We start from the raw sequence: 24,681 nt of genomic DNA, 5'->3' as shown, positions 1-24,681 counted from the left end.
TTACAATGCATTTTAGTCTATTGGAATAGAAAAGAATCCATGAGTCCATACAAATAAGTAAACAAACAACTATGAAAAGAAAACTCATTTTTACAACAGAATGTTAGTAAAGTAATGGAGTTTTTAAAATCAGCCTTTTGCAACTGTCATAACAAAAATTAAATCAGGGAAGGATTATTAGTAGATATTAAAACTAGTAGACAAAAATTAATAAAAAACATTGTAACTTATAAAATTTATTTAACTTATTTTTTAAAATAAAAACCATTATAACTTATAAGTATCTTTATAACTTATTAAATTTAACTTATTAAACTTTTTAAATAAAAAAACATTGTAACTTATATGTATCTTCTCACAGATACTTATAAGTTACAGTGAGAAAAATACCATCTGTACAGAAAAGCCTGGTAAGCACCAAGTCATCAGATCTGCCACAATGATAACAGCACAAATGAACAGTATGTGCCTCCAAATATGAAGCATTGAGGGAAAACATCACTGATGTAGCATTCCTGCCAAAAATGCATAGCATGAACTTAATCATTAGAAAATGTCACACGAACCCTATTTGGGGGAGAGTCTACAAATAAAATACTTAAACTCATCAAAAATATCAACATTACTTGTTAAAGACTAAGAAATTTCTACTTAGCTATTTTTCCAGAAACTATTGTATATTGTAAGAGGCCAAAGAGAAAGGAAAATTTAATGCAAGGAATGGTTCTGTTTCAGATCCTTGATCAGAAAGGAAAATATCATAAAGGACATTAAAATATGAACAGAATTTGATATATTTATAAAGTAGATTGTAGTATTATATCAACATTATTTTTTTTTAAAGAGAGAGTGAGAGAGGAGAGAGAGAGAGAGAGAGAGAGAGAATTTTTAATATTTATTTTTTAGTTCTCGGCGGACACAACATCTTTGTTGGTATGTGGTGCTGAGGATCGAACCCGGGCCGCACGCATGCCAGGCGAGCGCGCTACCGCTTGAGCCACCTCCCCAGCCCCTTATATCAACATTAAATTTCCCATCTGCAGTTGTCTAAGTTAATGTCCTTGAACTAAGGAAATGCTTGCTGAAATATTGGGAGCAGAGGGGCATGATGACTACAAAGCACTTTCAGAAAGTTCAGGCAAAAAAATATGGGAACACACATAGTTAGAATGTTAACAATTAGTGAAGCTTATACAAGAGTAATTCATACTATTCTTTAAACATTTCTGCATATTTGAAAATATTTCTAAATAATATTTGAGTTGTAACACGTTTACATTTTTAGGTTGTTAAAGTAAAACAAGCTCACTGTAAAATATACAGCATGTCCTGAAAAATTATAAAGTAGAAATTGCAAATCCTGTGTAATTCCATGATCCATTAAATCACTGGTATATTCCTTCAGAATGATTTTTCACTACATATTTTGGATGTAATGAGTATACCAAAAAAAAGGCATAACATCACATAAACACTATGTAAAAAAGAGGTGACTAATTTTTCTCATACTGACCTTTTTTATTTTTATGTTGGGAACTCGACAATCTAGCCACTTTGAGAGAAACTCAAAGGCAATGAGGACTTTCAGAGTTAAATTCAGTTCAGGGTTGTAACCACCCAACATTAATTCCCCATGGGAGTATCTAAAGCCCAGGGAATCTTATCTAGTTTCCAAAACTATGGTGAGGCAAGAGAAGATTGAAGGAATTGTCTCTATACATAGAATATTAACACTGTTGCTGAATATCTGGAAATAGTTCTGTGTGTCTCCCTCTCTGTATTTTTGGCCTCTCTGTATTATACATTTTGGACTGCATAAATTTTTCAACTAACATACAAGTGAAAAAAATATATTTTAAGAATCTAATTGGCCAGGCATTGTGGCGCACACCTGTAATCCCAGCAGCTCAGGAAGCTGAGGCAGGAGGATTGTGAGCTCAAAGCTCAGCCTCAGCAAAAGTGAGACCCTGTCTCTACATAAAATATAAAATAGGGCTGGGGATGTGGCTCAGCAGCTGAGTGCTCATGAGTTCAATTCCTAGTACCCCCTTTCACCCCCCACACAAAAAAATCCAATGGCACTAACATTTCCATTAGTTGTAGTTAGTGACCATAATTCATTTGAAATCCTGGTAGAAACAGAAAATGAGAGAAAGTATTTTCCTTGAAGCTCAAGTCACAATGTTTTTCATTAGCAACAAAAACTTATGACATTGGGTGAACTCATCTTTATAACAGAAAAGAATCTGGGACTTCACCAGTCTGGCAATCTAAGAATCTGACCAACAGTTTGCCTTCAAATGACTAAATACTGGGATCTCTTGTGTTCACAATCATATTTTAAAAAAGAATAGAAATACATATACAGAGTTTTAAAAACTTAAGCAATACCAAGGCACAAAACAAAAATTTTATATCCCTTTATCTTTCATTATAAATTCCTGCCTCCCCAACACCAGGGCCTCATTATATAAATCAGGGTTGGCAAACTACAGCCTATGAGCGAAATCCAGCCCCTGCCTGTTTTTTTGTCAAGATTTTTTGGAACACAGCCACTCCCATTCCTTTGACATATTATCTATAATACATAGAGCTACTTCTCTGTTTATACAGATGGAATTAAGTAGTCCATTGTTTAAATTCCATGTTTTCTGATCTTTGAAATATGTGTACATTTGTGCAAATGACATCTATTTGGACAATTATTACAGGTGAAATTACTAAACCAAAGTTATGTGCATTTTTACTTTATTAAATATTGTCTAGTGGTTAAATGTAAAAAGTTTTATGACACATTGTAGAATTGATGCAATTCTCAAGCAAGACCTATTCCTTTTGTTATTCTTTTTGTTTAGATAATACTGAGCAGAAAAATATAGCCCAAGGCTATGAATGGGATAATAAATACAATAGGAAAGGCAGAACATGGGAAAAATTCAACTTTTAAATAATGCACAGTCACAAAAATATAAAAGAAGAGCAAAGGATAATGAAAATTGAGCAACATGACTCTTGGATTAGTTAAGGAAAAATAGAAAATTTTATTTTATGATTTTCCAACAGAAAATACCATCAACATTTTGCCAAAATTGTTTCAAAAATTAAGTTAAATACTAGTTTCAGATGGGGGTAAATATGTCTTTAGCTGCAAAATTTCAGAGACAGGCTGTGCTTTTTCCTGGTAAAAGTCGAGTCCAGTAAGAAGTTCTATATCACGAACCCGGGCGATGTGTGCTTTAAATCTTTCTTTAATCCAAACATCATCTTTTTTATTTTCCTGCAAGGAGAAAAAAAGACTGTTTTTCCTAGGGCATGATTTTTCATTAACAGAGATATATTTTATTATTTAGAAGTAATATTTTTATAAAATGTATTGCCTTAAATCTTTTATACAATTAAATTTTGTTTAATAAAACAAAAAGTGAAATAATGTACTATAAGAAACACAGGCTGCCACAAAAGCATAAAGTTTAGCCACTTTTATATTTACTCCAAATGTAAGTTTTTAAAGGAAATATATTGCAGATGAAGGTAAGTTTCCAATGTTTCTTGGTTTTTAGGTAAACATTACTATGAGTCAGTGTGAATCCAAAGTAATTTTTAAACTTTCACTACACATCAAAATATAATATATAGTATTGGTCTATGAGTCTTCAAATTTATATAAGTGACATAATAACTGGTATGTTCTAATGATTTTTTCATTCATTTTTATGTTTATAATCTAGATAGTGACATATCCAGATCTAGTCAGGTCATTTGTTTTTATCTAGAGTTTGTTATAGTACCTCATTTTAATGTAGCCTAGCTTATTTTTTTTCGACTTTACCTTTTCAAATGAAACTGTCATGAATAACTGGGCCTCCTTGGTTTAAAAGCATGGGTTTCTAGGATATATAAATGAAACTTCTGGGTCATAGAGCATCTGCAATTTTAACTTAACCAAATGTAAACATGGCACTCCTCAAAAGGTCTATGCTAATTTATACCTCACAGCAAGTGAAGATGCTCTCTGTATCCCCAAATCTTTGTCAATCCATGTGTGTGAAAGAGCATTTTGTGCCTGTTTAAATTTTATTGCCCTGAATATTTTGATAGTTGAGTATTTTTTTTGGTTATCTTTTAGCCATTTAACTTTTACCAAGTTTTTACCATATAAAAGTTAGTTCCATGTATTTCTGTGACACATTCTTTATTAATTTTGTATGTATGTGTGTGCATGTGTGTGTGTGTTACTAGGGATTGAACATTGGGCTATTTTACAACTGAACCATATCCCCATCCCTTTTTATCTTTTAAGACAGCGTCTTGCTAAGTTGCCCAGGCTGGACTTGAACTTGTGATCCTCCTGCCCCGGCATCTGAGTAGCTGAGATTACAGATGTGTACCCCTGCACCTAGTTTTAATTTTCTAATATTCAATATTTCTGATATCATTACTTTTCAGTTAAATTTTCACGAAGTTTCAACATATGTTTATTTAATGAATGTGTTTTAGTCACTCTCATTTTACTTAAGCACTGTGGTTTGCTTGTTTTTTCAGTATGCAGACTCAAAAAACAGGCAGCCACCCTTTAAGTAAGACAAAAAAACAAAAAAGAGGAAGTCACTTTTTGTTCCTAACCACTAGAACATTTTCTGTGTGACATTCATGATGTTAGTTAATTTATTTTCAATGAAAATATGGTGTGCTAAGTTAAGCTTAGTCTTCCAGTGGGAATCTAACTCAGTCTTTTTTTACATGCCTTTACTATGTCATACTTCAGCAGCATTTAATATTTCTGATCACCTTTTTCCCATAACATTTTTTTCCCAGTTGACTTACTTGATTCTCTCTCTCTTTTTCTCCTGGCTTATTTGTTATCCATCCAACCAAGTATTACCAAACACCTGATAGTCTTCCTTCTTTTAAATTGCAGTAAAATAATTGTGAAGTACCATATGCAGCTGTATGTATGCAGAGGTGATACTGGAAATTTAACACCAGGTAAGTCACCTGCAGCAGCCAATATGAACAGCAGCTACCTATAGATAATTCTCTAGTTGTACAGTGCACCCCAGCCTAAGAGCAATATTACATATATATGGTTTATGAGCTATTTAAATATATGCTTTGATTTTATGTAATACATGTTATTAGTGTATCTTAGCCCAGTGACATAAACAGAAGAACTACATACCTACCAAAATACAGCTCACTTTGTTCATTTTTTAAGGGATATCTATTTCAGTTTTTTCTTTCTTCCTAACCACTTCCTCATTCTCTCTCCATAACACTGGGTCTGCATATTGCTGCTAGCACACCAAGGCAGCTGTTTTGCCAGGGGAACCTCATTAGTGAGTGTCTGCGGACCTTTCACTTAATGGATTAGCCCAAGCTTTAGAATGTTCCTCCTCTGTCTTCCATAGCTCTACTAACCATCCCTCATTTGGCGATAGCTTCTCTTTTCTTATCTGCCTCTACTTCTTCCCATCCTTGAGTTTTCTCTCAATTTGACCTTAGGATTTTTCCTTTCTACTTTCTTTCCTCTGGCAATTTTATTTTGCTCCCTTGACTTAATGCCAAATAGACATGTTTTCTGATTTATTTTATAATACCATACCTATATTTCCCCATATCTTCTGAGTAATTTATAATAATAGTTAGTTAAACTCATGGCTACATTTTCATTTTTCTGACAGGAATTAACATCCAAAGTTAAAGAAAAATAAAAAGGAAGAAGGGGGAAAGATTGAAGGAATAGGGAAGCAAATAAATAAATAAAAGAAATATGAATCTAGTTCTCTAAATCAAGTGTGAGGTGAAGTTGTGAATCTACAATTCCTACAGCTTGTCTCAGTTCCCTCAAACCTCTTTCAGTGGGTAACTTTGTGCACTGGTTAGAAGACATAAATGTTCTGAGGTTTCACACATGCAACCCTTAAATCATGACAACTATTTCATCAGATGCTTGTAGCATAACTACCTGTTCTTATGCTAGTGAAAATATTAGCTGGCTTGAACTAAGGAACACTTTGTGCATGTATTATACTTTCTAAGTGATTTGACTATGGGGATTTACTTTCATCTTATGTTGTCTTTAGGATGCAACTCCACCATAAGATATGATTCCTTTAAAGGGCCACCATTCACTTACTACGTATTAGGAACTCTTAATTTTTTATATGAATCATCTCACTTTATTCTCATGACAACTTTATAAAGGGAGGTGAAATTTTTTATTCTTATTAGATATAACAGATGAGGAAACTGTTATTAAGTTAACAGTTCAATTAGGTCAAGTTACTAACTAATCCAAGATGTCTAAATCCTAAACCATACATTTAAGTCCTATTCTGCACTGTTCCTCTTATGTTCTAAATACATAATTAGTCTCAAACTGAAAACCACCAAGAGAAATTTATCCCTCCCCAAAACAACTGTTTATCTTATACATTTCCTGGCCAGTCATTTTTAAATTATCAGGCACCTCTAATTCTCATCCTGCTTCCTCTTCCTCACAGTTAATTGACAGCTGCATCTTATTAACTTCACCATCTCTCATGTAGTCATAACTTGCTTTGCTTCATACTCATCACATTATGACTCAGAATAATACATATGAATATCATATCCTTATTAATAAACCACAACTTCCTCAAAACTCTGGATTGTGGTCCAACCCATTGGTGATGATGTCCTGTTCAAAAAAATATGGTGCCCTATTATTTAGGGGAGATTGTTTCCATGTTGGATGATCAGGGAAGGCTTCATACAATTTGCAATTAACTTTATAGTGCAGGTAGAATTTTTAGAAAATGGCAAAGGAGGATATTCTAGAAGCAAGAAGAATACAGGCAACAGTGATGAGGTAGGGAAACTCAAAATATGTGCAAGAAATTTCAAGGACTCCATCCAGCCTGAGCATGAGCTTGCGGCATCAACTGAGAGTCAATTGTGAAGAGATTTAACTATAAACTGGGAGTTTTTTGTTTTGCTTTGCTTTTTTTTCAGTATAGGTGATCAAAAATTTTGGTATGAAGGAGTATGACATAAGCAAAAATGAAATTTTAAGATGAGCAAGTTGGTATTGGTCCACATAGGTGAAGAAGAGGACAACAGATAGCAAAGCTGGTGAAGGCGATCCCCCACTCACTGTCTTGACAGGGTCACAGTGAGAAAAAGTGTTGGCAAAGCCGCTCTCCCACTGTCTTGACAGGGTCACAGTGAGGATGAATGCTGGCAAAGCCACACTGGTTGGTGGGTAGCCGAAACCATGAGACCCTTTTTTATGTAATTGGGACTTTGCATTTTCATGCTTATGTTTCTCACAGGAGGCATGAGTATGTTAAATGCCAAACAATTAAATTTCAGATGGCTAGAACAGAACAGGTAATTCATGCCTTGGAAGCTGTTCTGCTACCCACCCCTCAGCATATCAAGGACAAAATAAAAGGCTATTCTTCTATCTTAGTACATTGTGGACAAACCTAATAACAGACAACAATCATCCTCTGAAAAACAAACTCTTTGAGAACTAGTACACCTTGACTGAGAAACAAATTATTTGAGAACTAGTGTACCTTGACTGAGAAACAAAAGAAACTCTCTGAGAAAGCAGCTCAACCAGTTTTATGAGAATAAATTTAGGAATTAATTAAAATAGCTTTATAAGACACAGTTTTAGAATAATGTTAAAAATATTATTTAGATTCTTAAGTTTAGAAATTATTAAGTCTTTAGTTATATAGGTTTCTGATATGCTTTAAGGATGATTCATAAACTTTAGGACATTTTAAATATAAGATTTAAAGGGACTTTTTTAGATGGGAATTTTAGATTAAAAATAAAGTGCAGGTGTACTTTAGGTTAATGATTAATTAGGAGACTTAGAGTCTGGTTAAGTAGTTTGACATTAGTTAATAAGAAAATAACATCTTGGGAAAAATAGTAAATCTTGGGAAAATCTGAAGGATGTAAATTGGTGACATGTTTTATTGACGAATCTGTACTTTGATGATTGTATGGCTGGGGGTCATATCCTGGAAGAATGTAGATCGGTGTGCTCTCAATCATGGTTAAGGAAATGTCATGTCTTGGCAAAGTTTTAAGTTATATAATCAATGACGTATTGTGAATCTATAATGATGAGAAAAATTGTAATAAAAAGGGGACCCAGAGAAAAGCTGCTTTAGCTCTCTCTCTGAAGATTGCTCAAAGGGAACGACTCCTGTCTCATCATTTCGCCGACGCCACTCCTCCTTCGGGACTCCCTGGACCCCGCCGGGGCTGGCCCCCGGCACAAAGCTACTTAAGATTTGTTTTCAAAAGTCCTGAGAGAGGGTCATAAGGATTTAGACCAGGGATGGCAAATAATTTCTTCTTTGTATGTCCATTATAATCATCCTATAATGGCCACCTAGTGCCTCAGTGATAACTGCTTGACCCCGATTCCTGGGTGAAGAGTACCATACTCTATCACTTGTCAGTGTCTGCTCTTGGAAGAGGAAGTAAAGATTGGTGGTTTACCCTGGTCTCAGTTAAAAAAAAATACTGACAGAAAAAAAGAGGAAGGGATTCAACTCAACAACATCTGAGTTTCTTGTTTTGAAACTATCCTCCCTTATTTTAGGACTATGAGTGACCCACTATTCAGCATCTGACATTTGTCCTCCATCTTTAGTCAAAGAAAGACTGCTCAAACACTCTAGTCAAATCCTCTCTGCATGACTGAGCTAAAATATCACCTTCCCTACCCAGAAGTATTTCTGCTTTGAAATTTAACAGCACTTTTCTGTCTCTCTGTTGAGCTACTTATCTTGCCTTTTTCCATTTTGCTAGGCTTTTAGTAAAATGTAAATGCTAGGCTTCTAATAAAAGTAATTGCTAATAAATGCAAGTACTTTCCATGATATAACATGGTGAAAACAGATTTCTTGTTGAAAACATGACAGAATATATGTAAAACTCCATCTAGCCTAGAGCCTAAGTTTTAATTTCCAGTCTCTAATGGCCAATAGGATTTTTCGTGTGAATACCTATTTCCACAAACCTGACATGCCTAAACTTAACCATCCTATCTATCTACCAAAAAAGTTCTCATTCCTCTTTTTGTATTTTCCTTAATTATCTACATTTTAAAATCTCAGATTCAGCTTTGAGTTTACATTTTCCTTTGGCTCTTCTGTCCTATTGTTACCAATTCTTCTCCATTCTTCACACACTATTCTTAGTCTTCTCAACTTTTTTTTTTTTTAATTTTTTTTTTTAAAGAGAGAGTGAGAGAGGAGAGAGAGAGAGAGAATTTTTAATATTTATTTTTTAGTTCTCGGCGAACACAACATCTTTGTTGGTATGTGGTGCTGAGGATCGAACCTGGGCCGCACGCATGCCAGGCGAGCGCGCTACCACTTGAGCCACAGTCTTCTCAACTTATACAAATTCTGCCCATTGTCCAGGGCTCAGCCCTACTCTCACTTCATTTTATATAACCTTTATTGATTATGACAACTAAATATGTTCTTAACTCCAAAACACCGAATCCTTTTAACAGTATTTGACAACTGAACCCAACTTTGTGACATATCTTAATTTTTAACTTTGAAAATAATTCTTACATTATTGACTGGCTCATTTATGTATCAGTACCTTATTTATATATCAAAGTCATATATAAACTTCTTAAGGGAAGGGACAATGTATTCCTGCTTTGTGCATTCTAAAGTGTTTGTGTATTCAAGCTAAAGTAACTATTCACACAAAATTTGCCTAACCTAACAAAGAATGTTACTTAAGCTAACTTATTGTGTGTGTGTATGTGTATGTGTAAAATTAATTTCACACCTCATGTTTCAAATTGATAAAATTTTTATATTTACATGTTCATTGAGGAAACATGAATTTAAAGCCAACCTTAGGACAGAATCTTAATATTTGTGTCCAGAATAAAAAAATAATGAAAATGTCCCTTCCCTGGTGAATGTGTGTGTGTGTGTGTGTGTGTGTGTGTGTGTGTGTGTGTGTGTATGCAGATACATGTCTGATATTAATGACAGAGATCAGTCACCTGTAGAAAACCTTAAAATTTAGTCATTTTTTATTCCAACTATGCCCATACATATTTTAAGAGTCACTTTTATGAAGACCCAAAGGAGCTCTGAGCAATCATTTTCTGAGGTCCCAGGACTCTCTCAAAGCATACTCACAGGACAGCTTTCCACATTGGTAGGTCGGTGAGGGATGATAAAAGGTAGGACATCCAACTGCTCAGGGCAATTGTCTGGTACAAAACTCTGGTTTTTACAACTTGTCAGCACCACAAAAAAGTGTGTTGGGATGAAGATGCTGGAATTGACTACATGTCTAAAAATATAATTTAAAAGATTTGATGTCATTAGAATTTTACTTTGAAGGATCATAAATGTCTTTGTATAGTTTTAAGGAAATGCCAAGGTAAAAATACATTAAAACATAGTAACAGATGGAGGGTACAATGTTTTATCATATATTTCTTTTAATTCCATCAGTCAGTACAGATTTATAGAAGAAGTCCAAGATTGGCCATTCTAAAATTATGGGAAAATATCAGAATACAAATTCTGCTTTGCTGTGTTTTCTGGCTTTGTTGACTTCATTCTTCACAGTGGTATTTTTTTTAATAGAGCAGGAGCTAGAAATGAAGGAGCCCAGATTCCAACTCTGGCTGTGTACTTTCACTTATTATCATTACTTTCACTAATTATCATTCTATTACTGAGCCTCCTCAGCTTTAATAAGTAAGTGGACTTGTACTACCAACTTGCTATGGTTTGGATGTGAGGTGTCCCCCAAAAGTTCACATGTGAGACAATGCAAGAAGGTTCAGAGGAGAAGTGATTGAGTTGTGAGAGTCTTAACGCAGTGAATTAATCCCCTGATAGGGAATAATTGAACTGAAAATGGCAAGTGGAGTCTCTCTCACTCTGCTTTCTGATCACTGTGTGAGCTGTTTCCCTTTGCTGTGATGTTCAGCCTTACCTTGAACCCCGAGAAATGGAGCTGGTTGCCTATGGACAAAGACCTCTGAAACCCTGAGCCCTCAAATAAACTTTTCTTCCTCTACAATTGTTATGGTTGGGTCCTTTAGTCACAGCAGTGAAACAGCAGAGTAAAATACAACATCACAGTGTGGACATAGGGATAAATCCATACAAAAGATATGGCAGTGCTTTGGATTCAAATAACAAATGTGCAAGTGCTTTGAAAAGTTTTAGGTGTGCAGTAGGGGTCAGATGTAAGTATGAGTCCACTAAAAGGAACATGAGCTGGTATAAATGACTGGTATGTGTGACTCAGAAACAGACTATCTGGGTTCGTATTTTTCTTTACCACTTCCACTTGTGGAATTTGTCTCATATATTACTGTATTTGCCTCAGTTTACTCATCTTAAACTGGGGGATATTGGCACTGAATATAAGGTTGTTTTGTAGATTCAATGAAGTATATGTAAATGATTAGAAAATACTTAGCATACAGGAAAGAACATCAAAGTATTTGTCAGATATTCAATGATGAAAGGTAGAAAGCAATAAACACTGAAATAAGAAGGTAAACAAAATAAAGACTACCCACTTAGTAGATACAAAGGCTACTTGATCAGAAGATATAGTAGAAACCATTACCTTATATAAAATACACTTAGAAATCGTAATTGTTTAGTTTGGTCCTTCCTATATTTTGATAATAAAAAGAAGTGATGGATAAAACTTCTCTCTGAAGCGCTCTATTTCTATTACTGCATTCAAAATTAATTCTCAGCAACCTATTATGAACAGGTTTAATATTGAGATGTACAGTTTAGTTGGATTAGTTTTGCATGTGAAATCTACCTACATTTTCTCTTAGGAGATGTTTTTTATGAACTGTTCAGTATTCTTGTGACTAAGATAAGCAGTCTTTACTTGAGTTTTTTCATTTATTATTGAACTGCTTCTATATTTATCAGTAGCATGTTAAGTTTTCCCTACCTCCTTATTAACTGTTATACAATCTTTCTTTAACTTTTTCCATTATTAGAAACTTTCAAATGAAAATTTTGCTAAACTCTGCCTGAAAAATTTTTTGGCCTTTTAGTTTAATTTTTTGCCATTTAATTTTTTTGCTAAATATTTAGACTAGGTTGAAAATAGTCAACAATAACATCTAAATATGAATATATCATATAACACTTAAAATACATAGTTTATGTTTAAAATATCGGGATTTCCCCTCATGATACTTGTTGCTAAGTCTAAATCCCAAATTAGCTGGCTTGGTGGCTCACACATGTAATCCCAACTACTTGGGAATCTTAGACAGGAGGATCACACTTTGATACCAACCTGGGAAAATTAATGAGGTTATCTGAAAATTAAAATTAAAAATGCTAAGAACATAGTTCAGTGGTAGAGCACTTGCCTACCATGTGCAAGGCCCTGGATGCAACCCCTCAGTACTTCCAAAGGTAAAAAATAAAAAATACAAGCTATATTACTTACTCTGTAATTTCATCTGGAGTATCAAAATGGCCATCATAATTATAATCAAATATTGGTCCACTAATCACATTTACTCCATTTTTTTTAGTGGCATATTCTATAAGAAGAACCCCCTGGAAATAGTCCCACATTTCTAAAAATGAAAAAATAAGATGTTAAAAATATCTACCTTTATTGAACATGGTAATAGTTTTTCCTATAGATAAGTACATTTACATAGTATCATATTCTACTTCTACAATTGACAATCAATGATGGTTTGGTCTTTCTTTCTTTCATGCAACAAAAATAAGCAGCCATGTTGAAGACCCTTTTTTAAAAAAACAATACTTACTTTTTTAGTTGTAGTTGGACACAATAACTTTATTTATTTGTTTTTTTTTTTGTGTGTGTGTGTGGTGCTGAGAATGGAACCCAGGGACTTGCACATACTAGGCAAGTGCTCTACTGCTGAGCCCCAAAACCAGCCCCTGAGGACGGTTTTTGTTGCTATAGTTGCAGTCATTAAATTGCAATTAAATATGTCTCCAAATTCTTACATAAAGCTGAGTTGTTTTGGAGACAAAAAGTGTTAAAAATGAAACACACATGCTGTCTTATTAATTATTATTCTGGATACAAACATTTACCTTTCACTTACTTATGGTGAGTGTCAGTAAAATTTAGTTTTGTAAATAGCTCTTTGCAGTTAATAGCTAAAATCAAATTATCAGAATTCTAGCAACATGTTCCTCAAAGTTGAAAAGAAAGTATGTCAGAGATCTTTCTGTACCCATATTTAAAACATCAGAACAAACTTTTAATAATGTAACAAATTGCAGTAAAATAAATATTTAATTTGGATATTCCAGGAGTCATTTAGATATTTCAAGATAAAATAAGTAACACTTACTTTTGAATTCTTCATACATAAGGACCACATTACTTGTAACTAAAGCATCATATCGACTATTAGAAGTTCTACTGTTTGCTGAAAAACAAATGGATCCTATTAAATCCAGTTACACGAGAAAATATGAACTACCTATTACTGTTATATATTGATGTAAGTTTATTAGTAGTCAAAATGCAGAAGTATTGAGTACTTTTTAGTAGAGGTTATCAAGAATGCAAGCAGTTTTATGCATTTGATACTTATAGTGGGTTGAAATGTGACCCTCCAAAAAAATATGTCCAAGTCCAACCCTCTCACACCTATGAATATAAACTTATTTGGAAATAAGAGTTTTTTGCAGATATAGTTAAGGATCTCTAGATGAGATTATTGTTGACTATGGTGGGCTGTTCATCCAATGACTGATGTCTTGATAAGGAGGAGTTTTGAGGACAGAAAACACATCCAGGAGAAGGCCACATGAAAATGGACACAAAAATTAGAGTGATACAACTGCATGCCTGGAGCCACCAGAAGCTTGAAGAGCCAAGGAAGGACTTTCCCCTAGAGCTTTCAGTGGGAGCTTGGTTCTGTTAATGCCTTGATCTTAGATTTCCACCTTCCAAAACTGTGAAAAAATATATGTGTGTTACTTTAAGTAAATAATTTGTTACAGCAGTCCTAGGAAATAAATACAATGCCAGATATAGACGTATAGATATTGAACGTGCACAAAATAACAATGCCTTTATGAATAAATCTTCCAAAACAAAATTTTCATAAAAAAATAAATTTTTATTTGTTGGCGACTGCTGACGAGAACATCACAAATAATTGGCTCTGAGGAATTACAGGTGTACCTTGTAGCACAGTGAGTATTAAGCAAGTGTGCTCTGGAAGCAGTTCCCCAAGTTGGGGAGCCCCTCTGCTCACTAGCTATACCACTTGGGCAAAGTGTTGAATTCCTCTGTGATTCATTTGTTTCATGGCATCTATCTCATTCAATTATTATCAGAATTAAAAACTGCAAACTTATTAAAGTTTTATTTCAATAAAAACACGTAGCAAGAAATCTACCTTCTTAACAAATTTTTTAGTGTAGAAAACAGTATTGTTATCTCTGTGTGTATTTAGTTCGTCTTCTGGTCTATAGCAAAATACCTGAGGCTGGGCACTTACAAAGAAAAGAGGCTTATTTAGCTCACAATTTAGTACGAGTCTGAAAGTCCCAGATAGGGTGACCCCATCTGTTTGACCTCTTGTGAGGGTCCTATTGGCTAGAACACAACAGGGCGGAAGAAACAGAAAGGGAAATATTGGTGTGCCAGAGAGATCATATGGCTATCAAGGAAACTAGAGACAAAGAAGGGGCCAGCCTCGCTATTTTTATAAAGACTTGCTCTTTTGAGAACTCACTCCCAAGAGATTGGCATTAATCATTTCTGAAGGCAACACTCCAAATGAGCTAATGCTTTGTACTAGGTCCTACCTTTTAAAGGTTCCATTCCCTCTTAAAACTGCTGCATTGGGGACCAAGCCTCCAGCATATGAACACCAAAAGGAAGACCACATCCAAACCATAATGAGGTGTAATATTGTAGAACAGATCTCCAGGACTAATTCAACTTGCTTGACTGAAACTGTATGGCTATTTATTAGTAACTCTCCATTTCCCCCTCCCCTAGCCCCTGACAACTACTATTTTATTCTTTGATGCTATGAATTTGACTTTTTTAAAATCCTTCAGTATTTGATAACAGGGATGAACCTTGAAGACATTATGCTAAACAAAATTTACTAGACACAAAGACAAATACTACACAATTCCACTTCTATGAGTTATCTATTTGAACATTTCTTATATTTGAACTAGTCTGACTGAGTATTTTAACTAACACTAAAATAGTAGACCAATATGTAGGCACCACAGTGCAAGGAAGACAGAAGATTTCACATAGTGTTCCCAGTACTAGAAGCCTTTTCTACTTTTTTAAACTAAGCTCTGAAAGTTGGAAAAGCAATCTACAATATACTACTTCTGTATTAGAGAAAAATAAGAAATTACTTATAATGGAATTTCCATTTCTAACAATGAGTTAAAATTTGTAGTAGAAGGTTAGAAGTAAGTTTCATTTCATCGTTAATATTTTTGATATAAAATGTTTACTTATTAATTTAATTTCCTCATCATAACTTAATGCTAACCAATATCTCAGCTTAATATCTACAATTTTATTTGCCAAGCTAAAAACTTTTACTAATAACATATTGCAATTTTTAAAGCTTTATCCTAGGATTCACACACATTTAGAAGGCCTGATTACTCAATCAAGATACTTAAATAAAATATATTAATTTATTAACTTTAATTCCATGTCAGGGATTAAAATTGATATGCCACTAGCTTTCATTAAGTCTTTTTACTTCCCACTATGGCTCTCAGAAAACAAACAAATAAATAAATAAAATCTGTGGCTATTTAACCCACAGTTCAAAGCTGTTGGGCACACAGCATGAGTTACAGTCCAGAATTCCACTCTGATTTCTTTTCACAGAAACAGCTGCATTCTCAATGGAGAATTTAGCTTGGGAAGTAGCCAGAAAAAAAAAAAAAAAAAAGGTTTTTTTTAGATGCTTGTGTTACTCTCCAAAGAATCTTCCATTTTAAAATTAAACCTAAACCTGTCGACCTCTCTAAACATCTGGGCAGATTAGAGCTGATGCATGCTTCCCGTGGCAAAATGTATTAGTCTTTATGATAGCTGTTGTTCTGCCTTTGGCCAGCCCACAACCACTGGAAGCATCTTAGGCAGCTAGTTTAGCCCAAGCAGGTAGTTTTTGTGGGGAGTATATGTTTAAGGCACATGCCCACATCCAGCTGATGAGGGCTTTCTAAGCTATTGCTCTAAAAAAGAGCTCTACTAACCAGGAGGATAGAGGAAGCCGTAGGTGATTTTCTCGTCTGGAAAAGACAAGGAACAATTTTGGCTCTCAAAAGAAGTAACCCTGACATCAACCCGCAGACAGTCTGAGACAGTGGGAGGAGGAGGCGATGTGTCTCCCTGCTGAAAGAGAGAAAAGAAAAAAAAAATTACACCCACAGCTGTGGCTCACCCATTGCCTTATATGGTTTATAACTTCCCTGGAGTGTTTTTCATTTAACCTCTTCCTATTTTCTTAGTGAATCAGGTCTACGCAAGCAATGCAAATGGGTGTTTTCAGCAATGTTTTCTTGTTTTCTGTGGTTCCCTTCCGGTTAGAGGACATTGGGAGGGCAAATCAAATGCTTCTTGAAAAGGAATCTTTGCAAACTAAAACCTGAATTGTGAACAGAGGAAAAATGGAAGCATTGCCAGAACCCAAAATCTTTTTCAGGATCAAATTTTTATGTGGTGATATATCTTGTACATTCAAACAAAAATTGAAAATAAAATAAAACAATTTATTTTAGAACTATAGACATGAACTGGACAAGAATTTCTAAATAACTTAAGGCTAATTCAAAGAAGATGTAGTTATATAAACATACTTATTTTTGGACTTAAATAAATTTGTATCTATAATTCACTCATCATGAAATAGGAATTTTCTTTAAATAATTGTCTTTGTAACTCTAAAGACTAATACAATAATTTATTCACTGGGGATATCTTAAAAATGTGCTGCCTAACCTCAGTATTTAGGGTGACATATTTCATATTCATTATATTACTATGGGTAAGTGAACATTATACAATTTGTTTAATTTTTCAGAGATTGATTTATATGTCTTCTACTGCCCACCATGAATATTTTTCTTAACAAACTTGAAATAATTAAAAAATAAAGTTAAATTAGTATATTCTTCCTTTATTCACTGCACTGTGCTAAGAGCAAAAACTGGCTATGTTGTCTAAAATGTGTGGTCAATCTGCAAAGAAAAAGGCAATATACACACATCTATGCTGTAGTTATACGCAGGAGAATGCCACGTTGAGGTCTAGAGTGGGTAGCAGCTGAAATCAAGGAGAATCCAGGGAAAGCCAAGAAGAGATTTTACTCCCTACCATACTATAAAGCTCCAGTTGGAAAACAAACAGTAGTTGAGCAAACTTCTCAAACTGATTGAACACATACATTTATCTTTACAACCTTCTCAAATTCCATGAGGGAAAAAACAGTCACAATGAAGTTGCCCAGCAGATAAACAAGTAGTAATCTGATTGAGTAGATCAGTAAACACTGACCACCAAGAGCCTATGACTAGGGGAAACAGAAAGAATTGGATTCTTACTGTAGAGGCCCAGAAGGGTAGAACCTGGAGTCTACCAGAGAATATATGTAGTAGGTAGGACTAGAAACAAGAGGACAGGTTAGAGAGGCCATGTAAAATGTTTACTCTCTGGAGAGTTTAAACCAGAGAGATGCCCAGAGTAAAGGAAGGCACAAAGGGCAGGCACACCATATTGAAAACAATGGGATTAAATAAAACTCCCAATCTCATTACTCCATTTAACCTGCAAATCATATTCACTGGATCAGATCTGAAGTGCTCTGTCTTTGGAAAACAATCAAACCTGAAAGTAAAACTAGATACTTACTGTTGGAAGTCTAAAGCAAAATGGCTGTTAGCTTCCTAATCAACCTATAGAAGTCTATGAGCTTGAAAGCCCTAACCATATTTGCTGCCTCCCCTTAATGATTGAGCTGACAGCAAAGGACCACCTCAATGAGGGTGGGAAAAAGGAACCAAGAAGAAAAAAGAGACAATATAGAGAGCAGAAGAGAACTCTCAGAAAGAGTATATATAGCAAAAATAAAGAAAATAAGAAAGGAGATAACAGAGGTCTTGGGATTTAAAAAAATGGGACAGCTGAGACAAATATTGAATATGATCTGGAAGGTAAAATTATAATGTCTCATAAAGTGAAATTAAAGGCAAATACATGGGGGAAAGTATGGAAAATATAAGCATATTAGACTATGAATCCAGAAATATAATGTCCTATTAACTTAAAAAAAAAAAGTCTCAATTCCTCGAGGTTTCAAAATGCTGCCAAGGGCTTAGGACCTGCAACTGCCACCCCTCCCTCCCGGTTCCAAGGGGGAGCGACTCATGGATCGACCATAAGTTTTATCTACAGACTGCAGTTTCTTCAGTCAAAATGACATCATATTCCACCTCTGCCCAGATTATCTTGAAGCCATGTAGCTTGTGTGAGAAAAGACCACGAGACGGGAACATTATTCATGGAAGGACAAGCCATCTTACGACTTGTTTTCACTGTGCCCAGAAGACTAAAGAAGCATGGGGCTTCGTGTCCTATTTGCAAGAAAGAGATTCAATTAGTTATTAAGGTTTTTATAGCATAGTTGAATCAATTGCAAAAAAAATATTAATTAGGAACACCAGGTCACGTACGGAAATGTCAGTATTGCCTGTTTCTACTAAGTATAACCCATTTCATGTGTTCATTTGTGCATGTAAACATCAAAAATAAATCTCTAAAGTTTTAAATCCAGTTGAACCATCAACTTAGTACACAGCAGAATCAAAACATTTTGAGACATCCACAGTCTCAAACATGCATCTTCTTTTCTTCCTTTCTAAGGAAGCTCTTAAGCAATTGTTCTAACAAAGCAAGAAATAAATGAAGAAATATGAAGATATTTGTGTTCAATGCGTTGGATTACCTCTCATCATTTATTCTGCTCTCCTTCAAAAGGCAGAATCTGAAAAACTAAAACCACTCATTTATATTGTTTCAAAAATATATCATAGTGAACAGTTCTGAACAACCAGTTTCTCCACTTGGCAATAAAATGGCACACAAATATGTTGTAAAAATGGGAGCATGGGGACAATGACTGCTGACTGAATCAGCCCCATAAATACCAAGGAAAACGAGTTTGCTATTTCCTTTTTTTACTCTAACCTCTTATATGTTTAATAAGTTTCTCTTAAAGAAATATAAAATACGTAAATGTAGCCACAAAAACATTAATCCATAATGCAGGAGAACTGGAATGCCTATATCCAACAGTTTAAATTATGAAAATGTGAAGGGAAGTTTACTGTTATTTTTCATGAGACAATGGCTATAAAAGCTGTGCTCAAAAAATTTAGTTGGGCAATTGTTGACCATTTTCTAGAAGTAGCATGCATGTGGGGTTAAGAAAAATGGGCCAGAAAGAACTAAAATAAGTTACATGTTTTCTTCTAACTAAAAATCTTGAAATTTATTTCTCACATATCAAACTCAAACCCCCAAGTAGACATGAATCAAGACCAGGAAAGCAGGATGTGGCCTTATTTATGAAGGTGAGAGGATGCCAAAGGCAGCCTCTAGAAGGACAGAGGGAGCGGAGGTCATGTCCTTCCTGAGCCAAGGTCTCATGATAAAAGGCGATGGTGAAGCACTACTGCCACATAGCCATCCCCCCCCATCCCCCCCCCCACCCCCGCCAACACACAGAGAAACAGCCTTAGTTCTGCCCTCTGTTCAGAGTCCCTGGTACTTCTGAAGCCAGAGAAAACTCAGAAACATAATAAACAGGGCCTAATAAGACACTCAGATAAAATCTCAAATCTCTACCTCTTCAAATCTTCAAGAGAAGCAGATGATGAGAATAGATAGGAAAATGAGATGGTTCTACTTCTGGTATGACAAGGGGACAAACAGAACTTAAACAGGAGACAAATTTATTTTGATTGAGTAATACTTTCTCCTTACTGTGGGCCAAATGTAAAAGTTAAAGCATACTTATTCAAAGATTGGATAGTTATAATTTGGTCTTATGGTAAGGATAATAGCTATACTTTTAAATGCTATAGTTTTGTTTGTCTGATTGTATACTTTTTTTCCTCAAAGAGAAAATTATTTCTCATGGTCAAAAAAAAAGTTTCTAAGATATAATAAAATCATAATTTTTAAAATACTTACAAATATGGTTACGATAAGGTTTAGACACACAAAAAAAGGCTTTAAAAATTCAGCAATTTAGTGAATGGGTGATATATACATAAACATTATAATATATAACATTATACTTATGTACATTAAATGGGGCATTTTCACAGAACAATAGATTTTTCTCCTCTAAAAAGTCTTTTGATTTCATATTAAATTTCTAAAGTATCTATTCTAAATAACAATCACGATTCTTGCTTTTATTTTCATTTTTTTAGCTACCAACAGAAAAACCAGTTCACATCTTCCTTTTGAACGACCCAGAAGCAAAATCCACCTACATCCTGAGCAGTCTTCCTGGCTTAGAAGCAGTTGTAGGACTGTGATTTCAAGTCACAACTACTTACCCAGAACTCTTCTGAGATAACAACAAAAGTTAGAAAATCCACCAAAACCACAAAAAACCTAAAACTCTGTAAAACTAAGGCATGGACTAATGGGGGCTCATGTTCCAGACTTATTTAAAGTCTGATTTTTCAAACACAGGGTTGATTTACAACATTTTTATGTGAATCTCAAAACATCCTTGTATGTAATTTTCCTGAACCACAACACATGAACAGAGCAATTTCTGAATTAGAAAGCAGAAAATTGCTAGAATTCCATCCTGTCACATGGAGGGAGAAATAGACAAGTCCTTCTGTGGGATCAGAGAAAGGACAGGATCTTTTGGAAACAAAGAAGCTAGTTTTAAAACAATAACAAAGAAGAATTGTACTAAATTCCTCCTCTGCACTGACTTAAAATCCCTCTGCCTTTGGTTTCCGCCAGAGCTCATACAAATTCAGGAATCCAAGACAGCAGCGGAAATTGTTAAAAACATAAACATTCCCTTCAACTCCACAGAATCCCTAGTACCTGCCTGGACTTTTCAAAAGAGAACTAATAATAAGACTGACCTTGAATATGCCTTCCCTCTCAAAAGCAAAAATAAAATAGAAATTATTTTATGGAATGTTAAAGAAAATCACAAAGAATTGCATATTGTGCCTATGAAGAAGAGTAGTTGCCACCAGCCACAAACATGAACTTAGGTAACTGCTGGTGAAATATTTGTCCACACTGGGAAACACACATCAGTGCTCTGTGACCAGTGATCACAATGAAACCACATCGATAGCAGAGCTGGCTTTCAGAATACACAAAAATTTAATTAGTAGCTGGAAAATACGCTTACTTTTCTCTAAAATTCTTGAACTGGAACAAGAAGGGTAGTTAAACCGGATACAACCAATTACTTTCTTAGCAAGAACTGTTAACAGCTAGAGTTCATCACATGTCTGCTCTAAAATACTATGATTATCTCTACAAAAACAGAGTCCTGATTATTTATTTACCCTTCTGGATAGCTGTACAACTTTGTCTCTAAAAGTCTTTTAAAATAATGTTTGAGATTTATTCATCTAATACATTCCATTTAATAAGATTTAATGAGCATTTTAATAGCCAGGGATACTTCATAACCGCTCCTGCCCTGAAGAAGCTAAGTGTTTAGGCTGATTTTACCCTTTGTTTCGATTTACATTTACCTGACTGTTAATTAAGTTGAATTGCTTGGCTTATATCTTTTATCCATATATTGACTAAGATGATTTTTACTCTCATGTCTATTCACAGATAGTATTATCTTTTCTGGATTCTAATTACTATTCTGGATCTTTATCACTTGTTTTTTATATGCAATGCAAATATACTGTCCCATCCATGACTGTCATTGTCACACATTAATGTTAATATGGTCCAATTAATTTCCTCTGAAATTTTATTGTTATTGTTGTATTCTAAGAAATCATTCTCTATCCTAAGGTCATAAAGATATGCACAAAGGAAAATATGGATTTGTTGTTCATATTTTGGTCTATAAATCCACTAGAAACTTAATTTTGTGTATAGTGTGAGGTAAGTATCTAAGATTTTCTTCCTCATGGGTAGTTAAGCATCTTGGCACCATATAGTGAAAGGAAGTTTGCCAGACAGTGAGGAGGGAAGAGGATTTAAATAAATGGATTCTCAACCTTGGTCTGGAGAGACCTGTGATGTAACACATCTGCTCAGGTAAGTTGAGCCTAACTCATCAGAGTGCTTCAGCCTTCAGGGAAAGATCATGTCCTCTTCACACTCTGCTCCTTGTTCCTTCCACAGCACACAGCAGATAATAAAGTACTTGTTAAATAGTAAAAAAAAAAACAAACAAACAAACAAAAAAAAAAACCAAGCCCTTTTTGACCTGGCTAGGGGTAAGAGCACCCACTGTTACTAGAGGACAGTGTCTCTGTACTTCCTGTTGCTTCAGTTTCTACTGCTTTACCAATTGGCAAACTGGCCTATAAAAACTCTCTAATCAAAACACAATGTAGTTCTCTTTTGCACCAAATAGCACCTATCAAAGGCTTTATGTAATACCTGGAACATTCTCTTTATAAGCTACAGGCAAGTGAATACCTTTTGTGATTGCTACAAAACAAAATTCAGTGCTTACAATGGTAAAGAATTACCAAGTTTTTCCAGCCTGCATGGATCAATGGACTCAGGAACTTACTGGCTTGGGAACTGTGTATGAACTCCACATAGGTATCTTCATAGCTTTTGCAAATCCAGTGATGTATTCTCTGTGGTAAAGGAGACAGTGATCCTTGTTCTTCTGCATAACCCTGGGCCTCCCAAATGGCAAATTTACTTTCATTGTTGCTATTACTAAAATGAAAATAATGTAAAATAAAAATATTTGTGAAAACATCAAGTGCTTCTCTGCATATAATTACCCTCTGGTGGCTTATTTATCAAGTATTCTAACAAATATTTATATATTTAACCTTTTACAACTCATAACCACTCTGTGAGGTAGATGTTACTATCCCATTCCACAGATCACAAAACTAAGGCTTAGGAAGTAACTTGGTTAAGCAAAGGGCTAAGAAAAGATGTGAAGCTCTCTTTCACTCCTTATGTTTTATATGTCACAAGATATAACCAAAGAAGATGAAATCTTAAAACCCAAAGTGCCTACTTTACAACAAAGATAATGTACTTTAATAATTTCATAGGAAAGATATTGGAATTTTTTTTAAAAAAGAAAGTCTTCTATGGTCTGAATGTTTATGTCCTTCCAAAATTCATGTTGAAATCCTAATCCCAAAGGTGGTGATATTTGAAGGTAGGACCTCTGGGAAGTCCTTTAAGTCATCAGGTAAAGTCCTTATCAATGGGAATTAGTACCCTTATAAAGATGAGACTCCAGAGAGATTCTTGCCCTTTCAGCCACATAAGGTTAGAATACAAAGGCCATCTATGATGAAGTGGGCCCTGGCCAGACACTGAATCTGTTGGCAATTTAATCTTGGACTGCTCAGCCTCCAGAACTATGAGAATAAATTTCTGTTGTTTATAAGTTACCTGCTTAAGGTGTTGTTATAGCAGCCTGAGAAGATGCAGACTGTATCTTAATGTCTATTTATTTGTTTCTATTATATTTGATTCAAACTAACTGCAGATTGGAAATATTGAGAAAACATTTCCTGAGCATGTAAAGATTTTTTTTCCTTGTCATTTCCTCCTAAACAAAACAGTATAATAACTATTTACATACCATATATATTGTATTAGGTCTTACAAGTAGTCCAAAGATGATTTAGAGTTTATGGGGAAATATGCATAGTTCGTTGAAAATACTATGCCATTTATATAAGGGACTTGAACAGCTGCAGGTTTTGCTTATCTGCAGGGAGTTTTGGAACAAATCCCCTGCAGATAACAAGAGATGGCTGCCATCCCCATTTTATAAATGATGAGACTGAGGTTTAGAGAGTTTAACACAAGAATACTTAGAACATAACAGGAAATAGAGGCATTACTATAGGCCAGGCACTTGTAAATCATTCCATGGATTAGCTGTTTTTATCTTTTCAACTACATAAAGGGGGTATGATTTTTGTAGATGAGGAGTTAGAGGCACAGCAAAGGTAAATGATTTGCCCCAGGTTCCACAGCCAGGAACCAAGGAAATGTGGTTTGTTCACACCTTAGAAAAGGAAGAGGGGGCCTCAGACAAAGCACAGTTATTTCAAAGAATTTTTCACAATCTTGGAACAACTGCAACTCTCCTGGTGTTTGGCACCCTTTGTTATTAGACCTGTGGGGTTTTCCCCCTGATTTCTTGGCAATAAAATCTTTAAAAGCCTCTGTGAGCTTATTTTGGAAAATCCCCAAAGAGCAATGTTGTGTTTTATTAGTTCTAAATATCAAACACTTAACATAGACTTTACTGACTTACTTTCTTCTTCAGTCAGATTTAGCCTTAGATTCATTTGTTCCAGATTGAGAGCCTATAAGATAACAGGGAAGGGAAGAAGGTAAAAGTAATAA

The 24,681-nt window shown here is 34.7% G+C and overlaps 1 protein-coding gene across 3 annotated transcripts in view; it reads right to left on the bottom strand.

The window, feature by feature from the left end:
• Positions 1-3,023: 3,023 nt before the first annotated feature.
• The window catches only part of ENPP3 (ectonucleotide pyrophosphatase/phosphodiesterase 3), a 103,118-nt gene continuing 81,460 nt past the window's right edge, over positions 3,024-24,681 (bottom strand). For 2 of the 3 annotated variants that reach the window (XM_081294621.1, XM_081294622.1), the window contains 7 exons: positions 24,590-24,641; positions 22,859-23,013; positions 16,296-16,434; positions 13,388-13,465; positions 12,496-12,628; positions 10,185-10,341; positions 3,024-3,277 (listed from right to left, as the gene is read on the bottom strand). In XM_081294621.1, coding sequence (XP_081150747.1) covers positions 3,107-3,277; positions 10,185-10,341; positions 12,496-12,628; positions 13,388-13,465; positions 16,296-16,434; positions 22,859-23,013; positions 24,590-24,641 — 885 coding nt within the window. In that variant the 3' untranslated portion in view covers positions 3,024-3,106. The other variant, XM_081294623.1, reaches the window with a different exon arrangement.

This window comes from Spermophilus citellus, assembly GCF_964194105.1.
Source record: "Spermophilus citellus genome assembly, chromosome: 5".
NCBI classification, from domain to species: Eukaryota; Metazoa; Chordata; class Mammalia; order Rodentia; family Sciuridae; genus Spermophilus; species Spermophilus citellus.
Note: the sequence above shows the minus strand (reverse complement) of the source record. Positions and strands in the feature narration are given on the sequence as shown.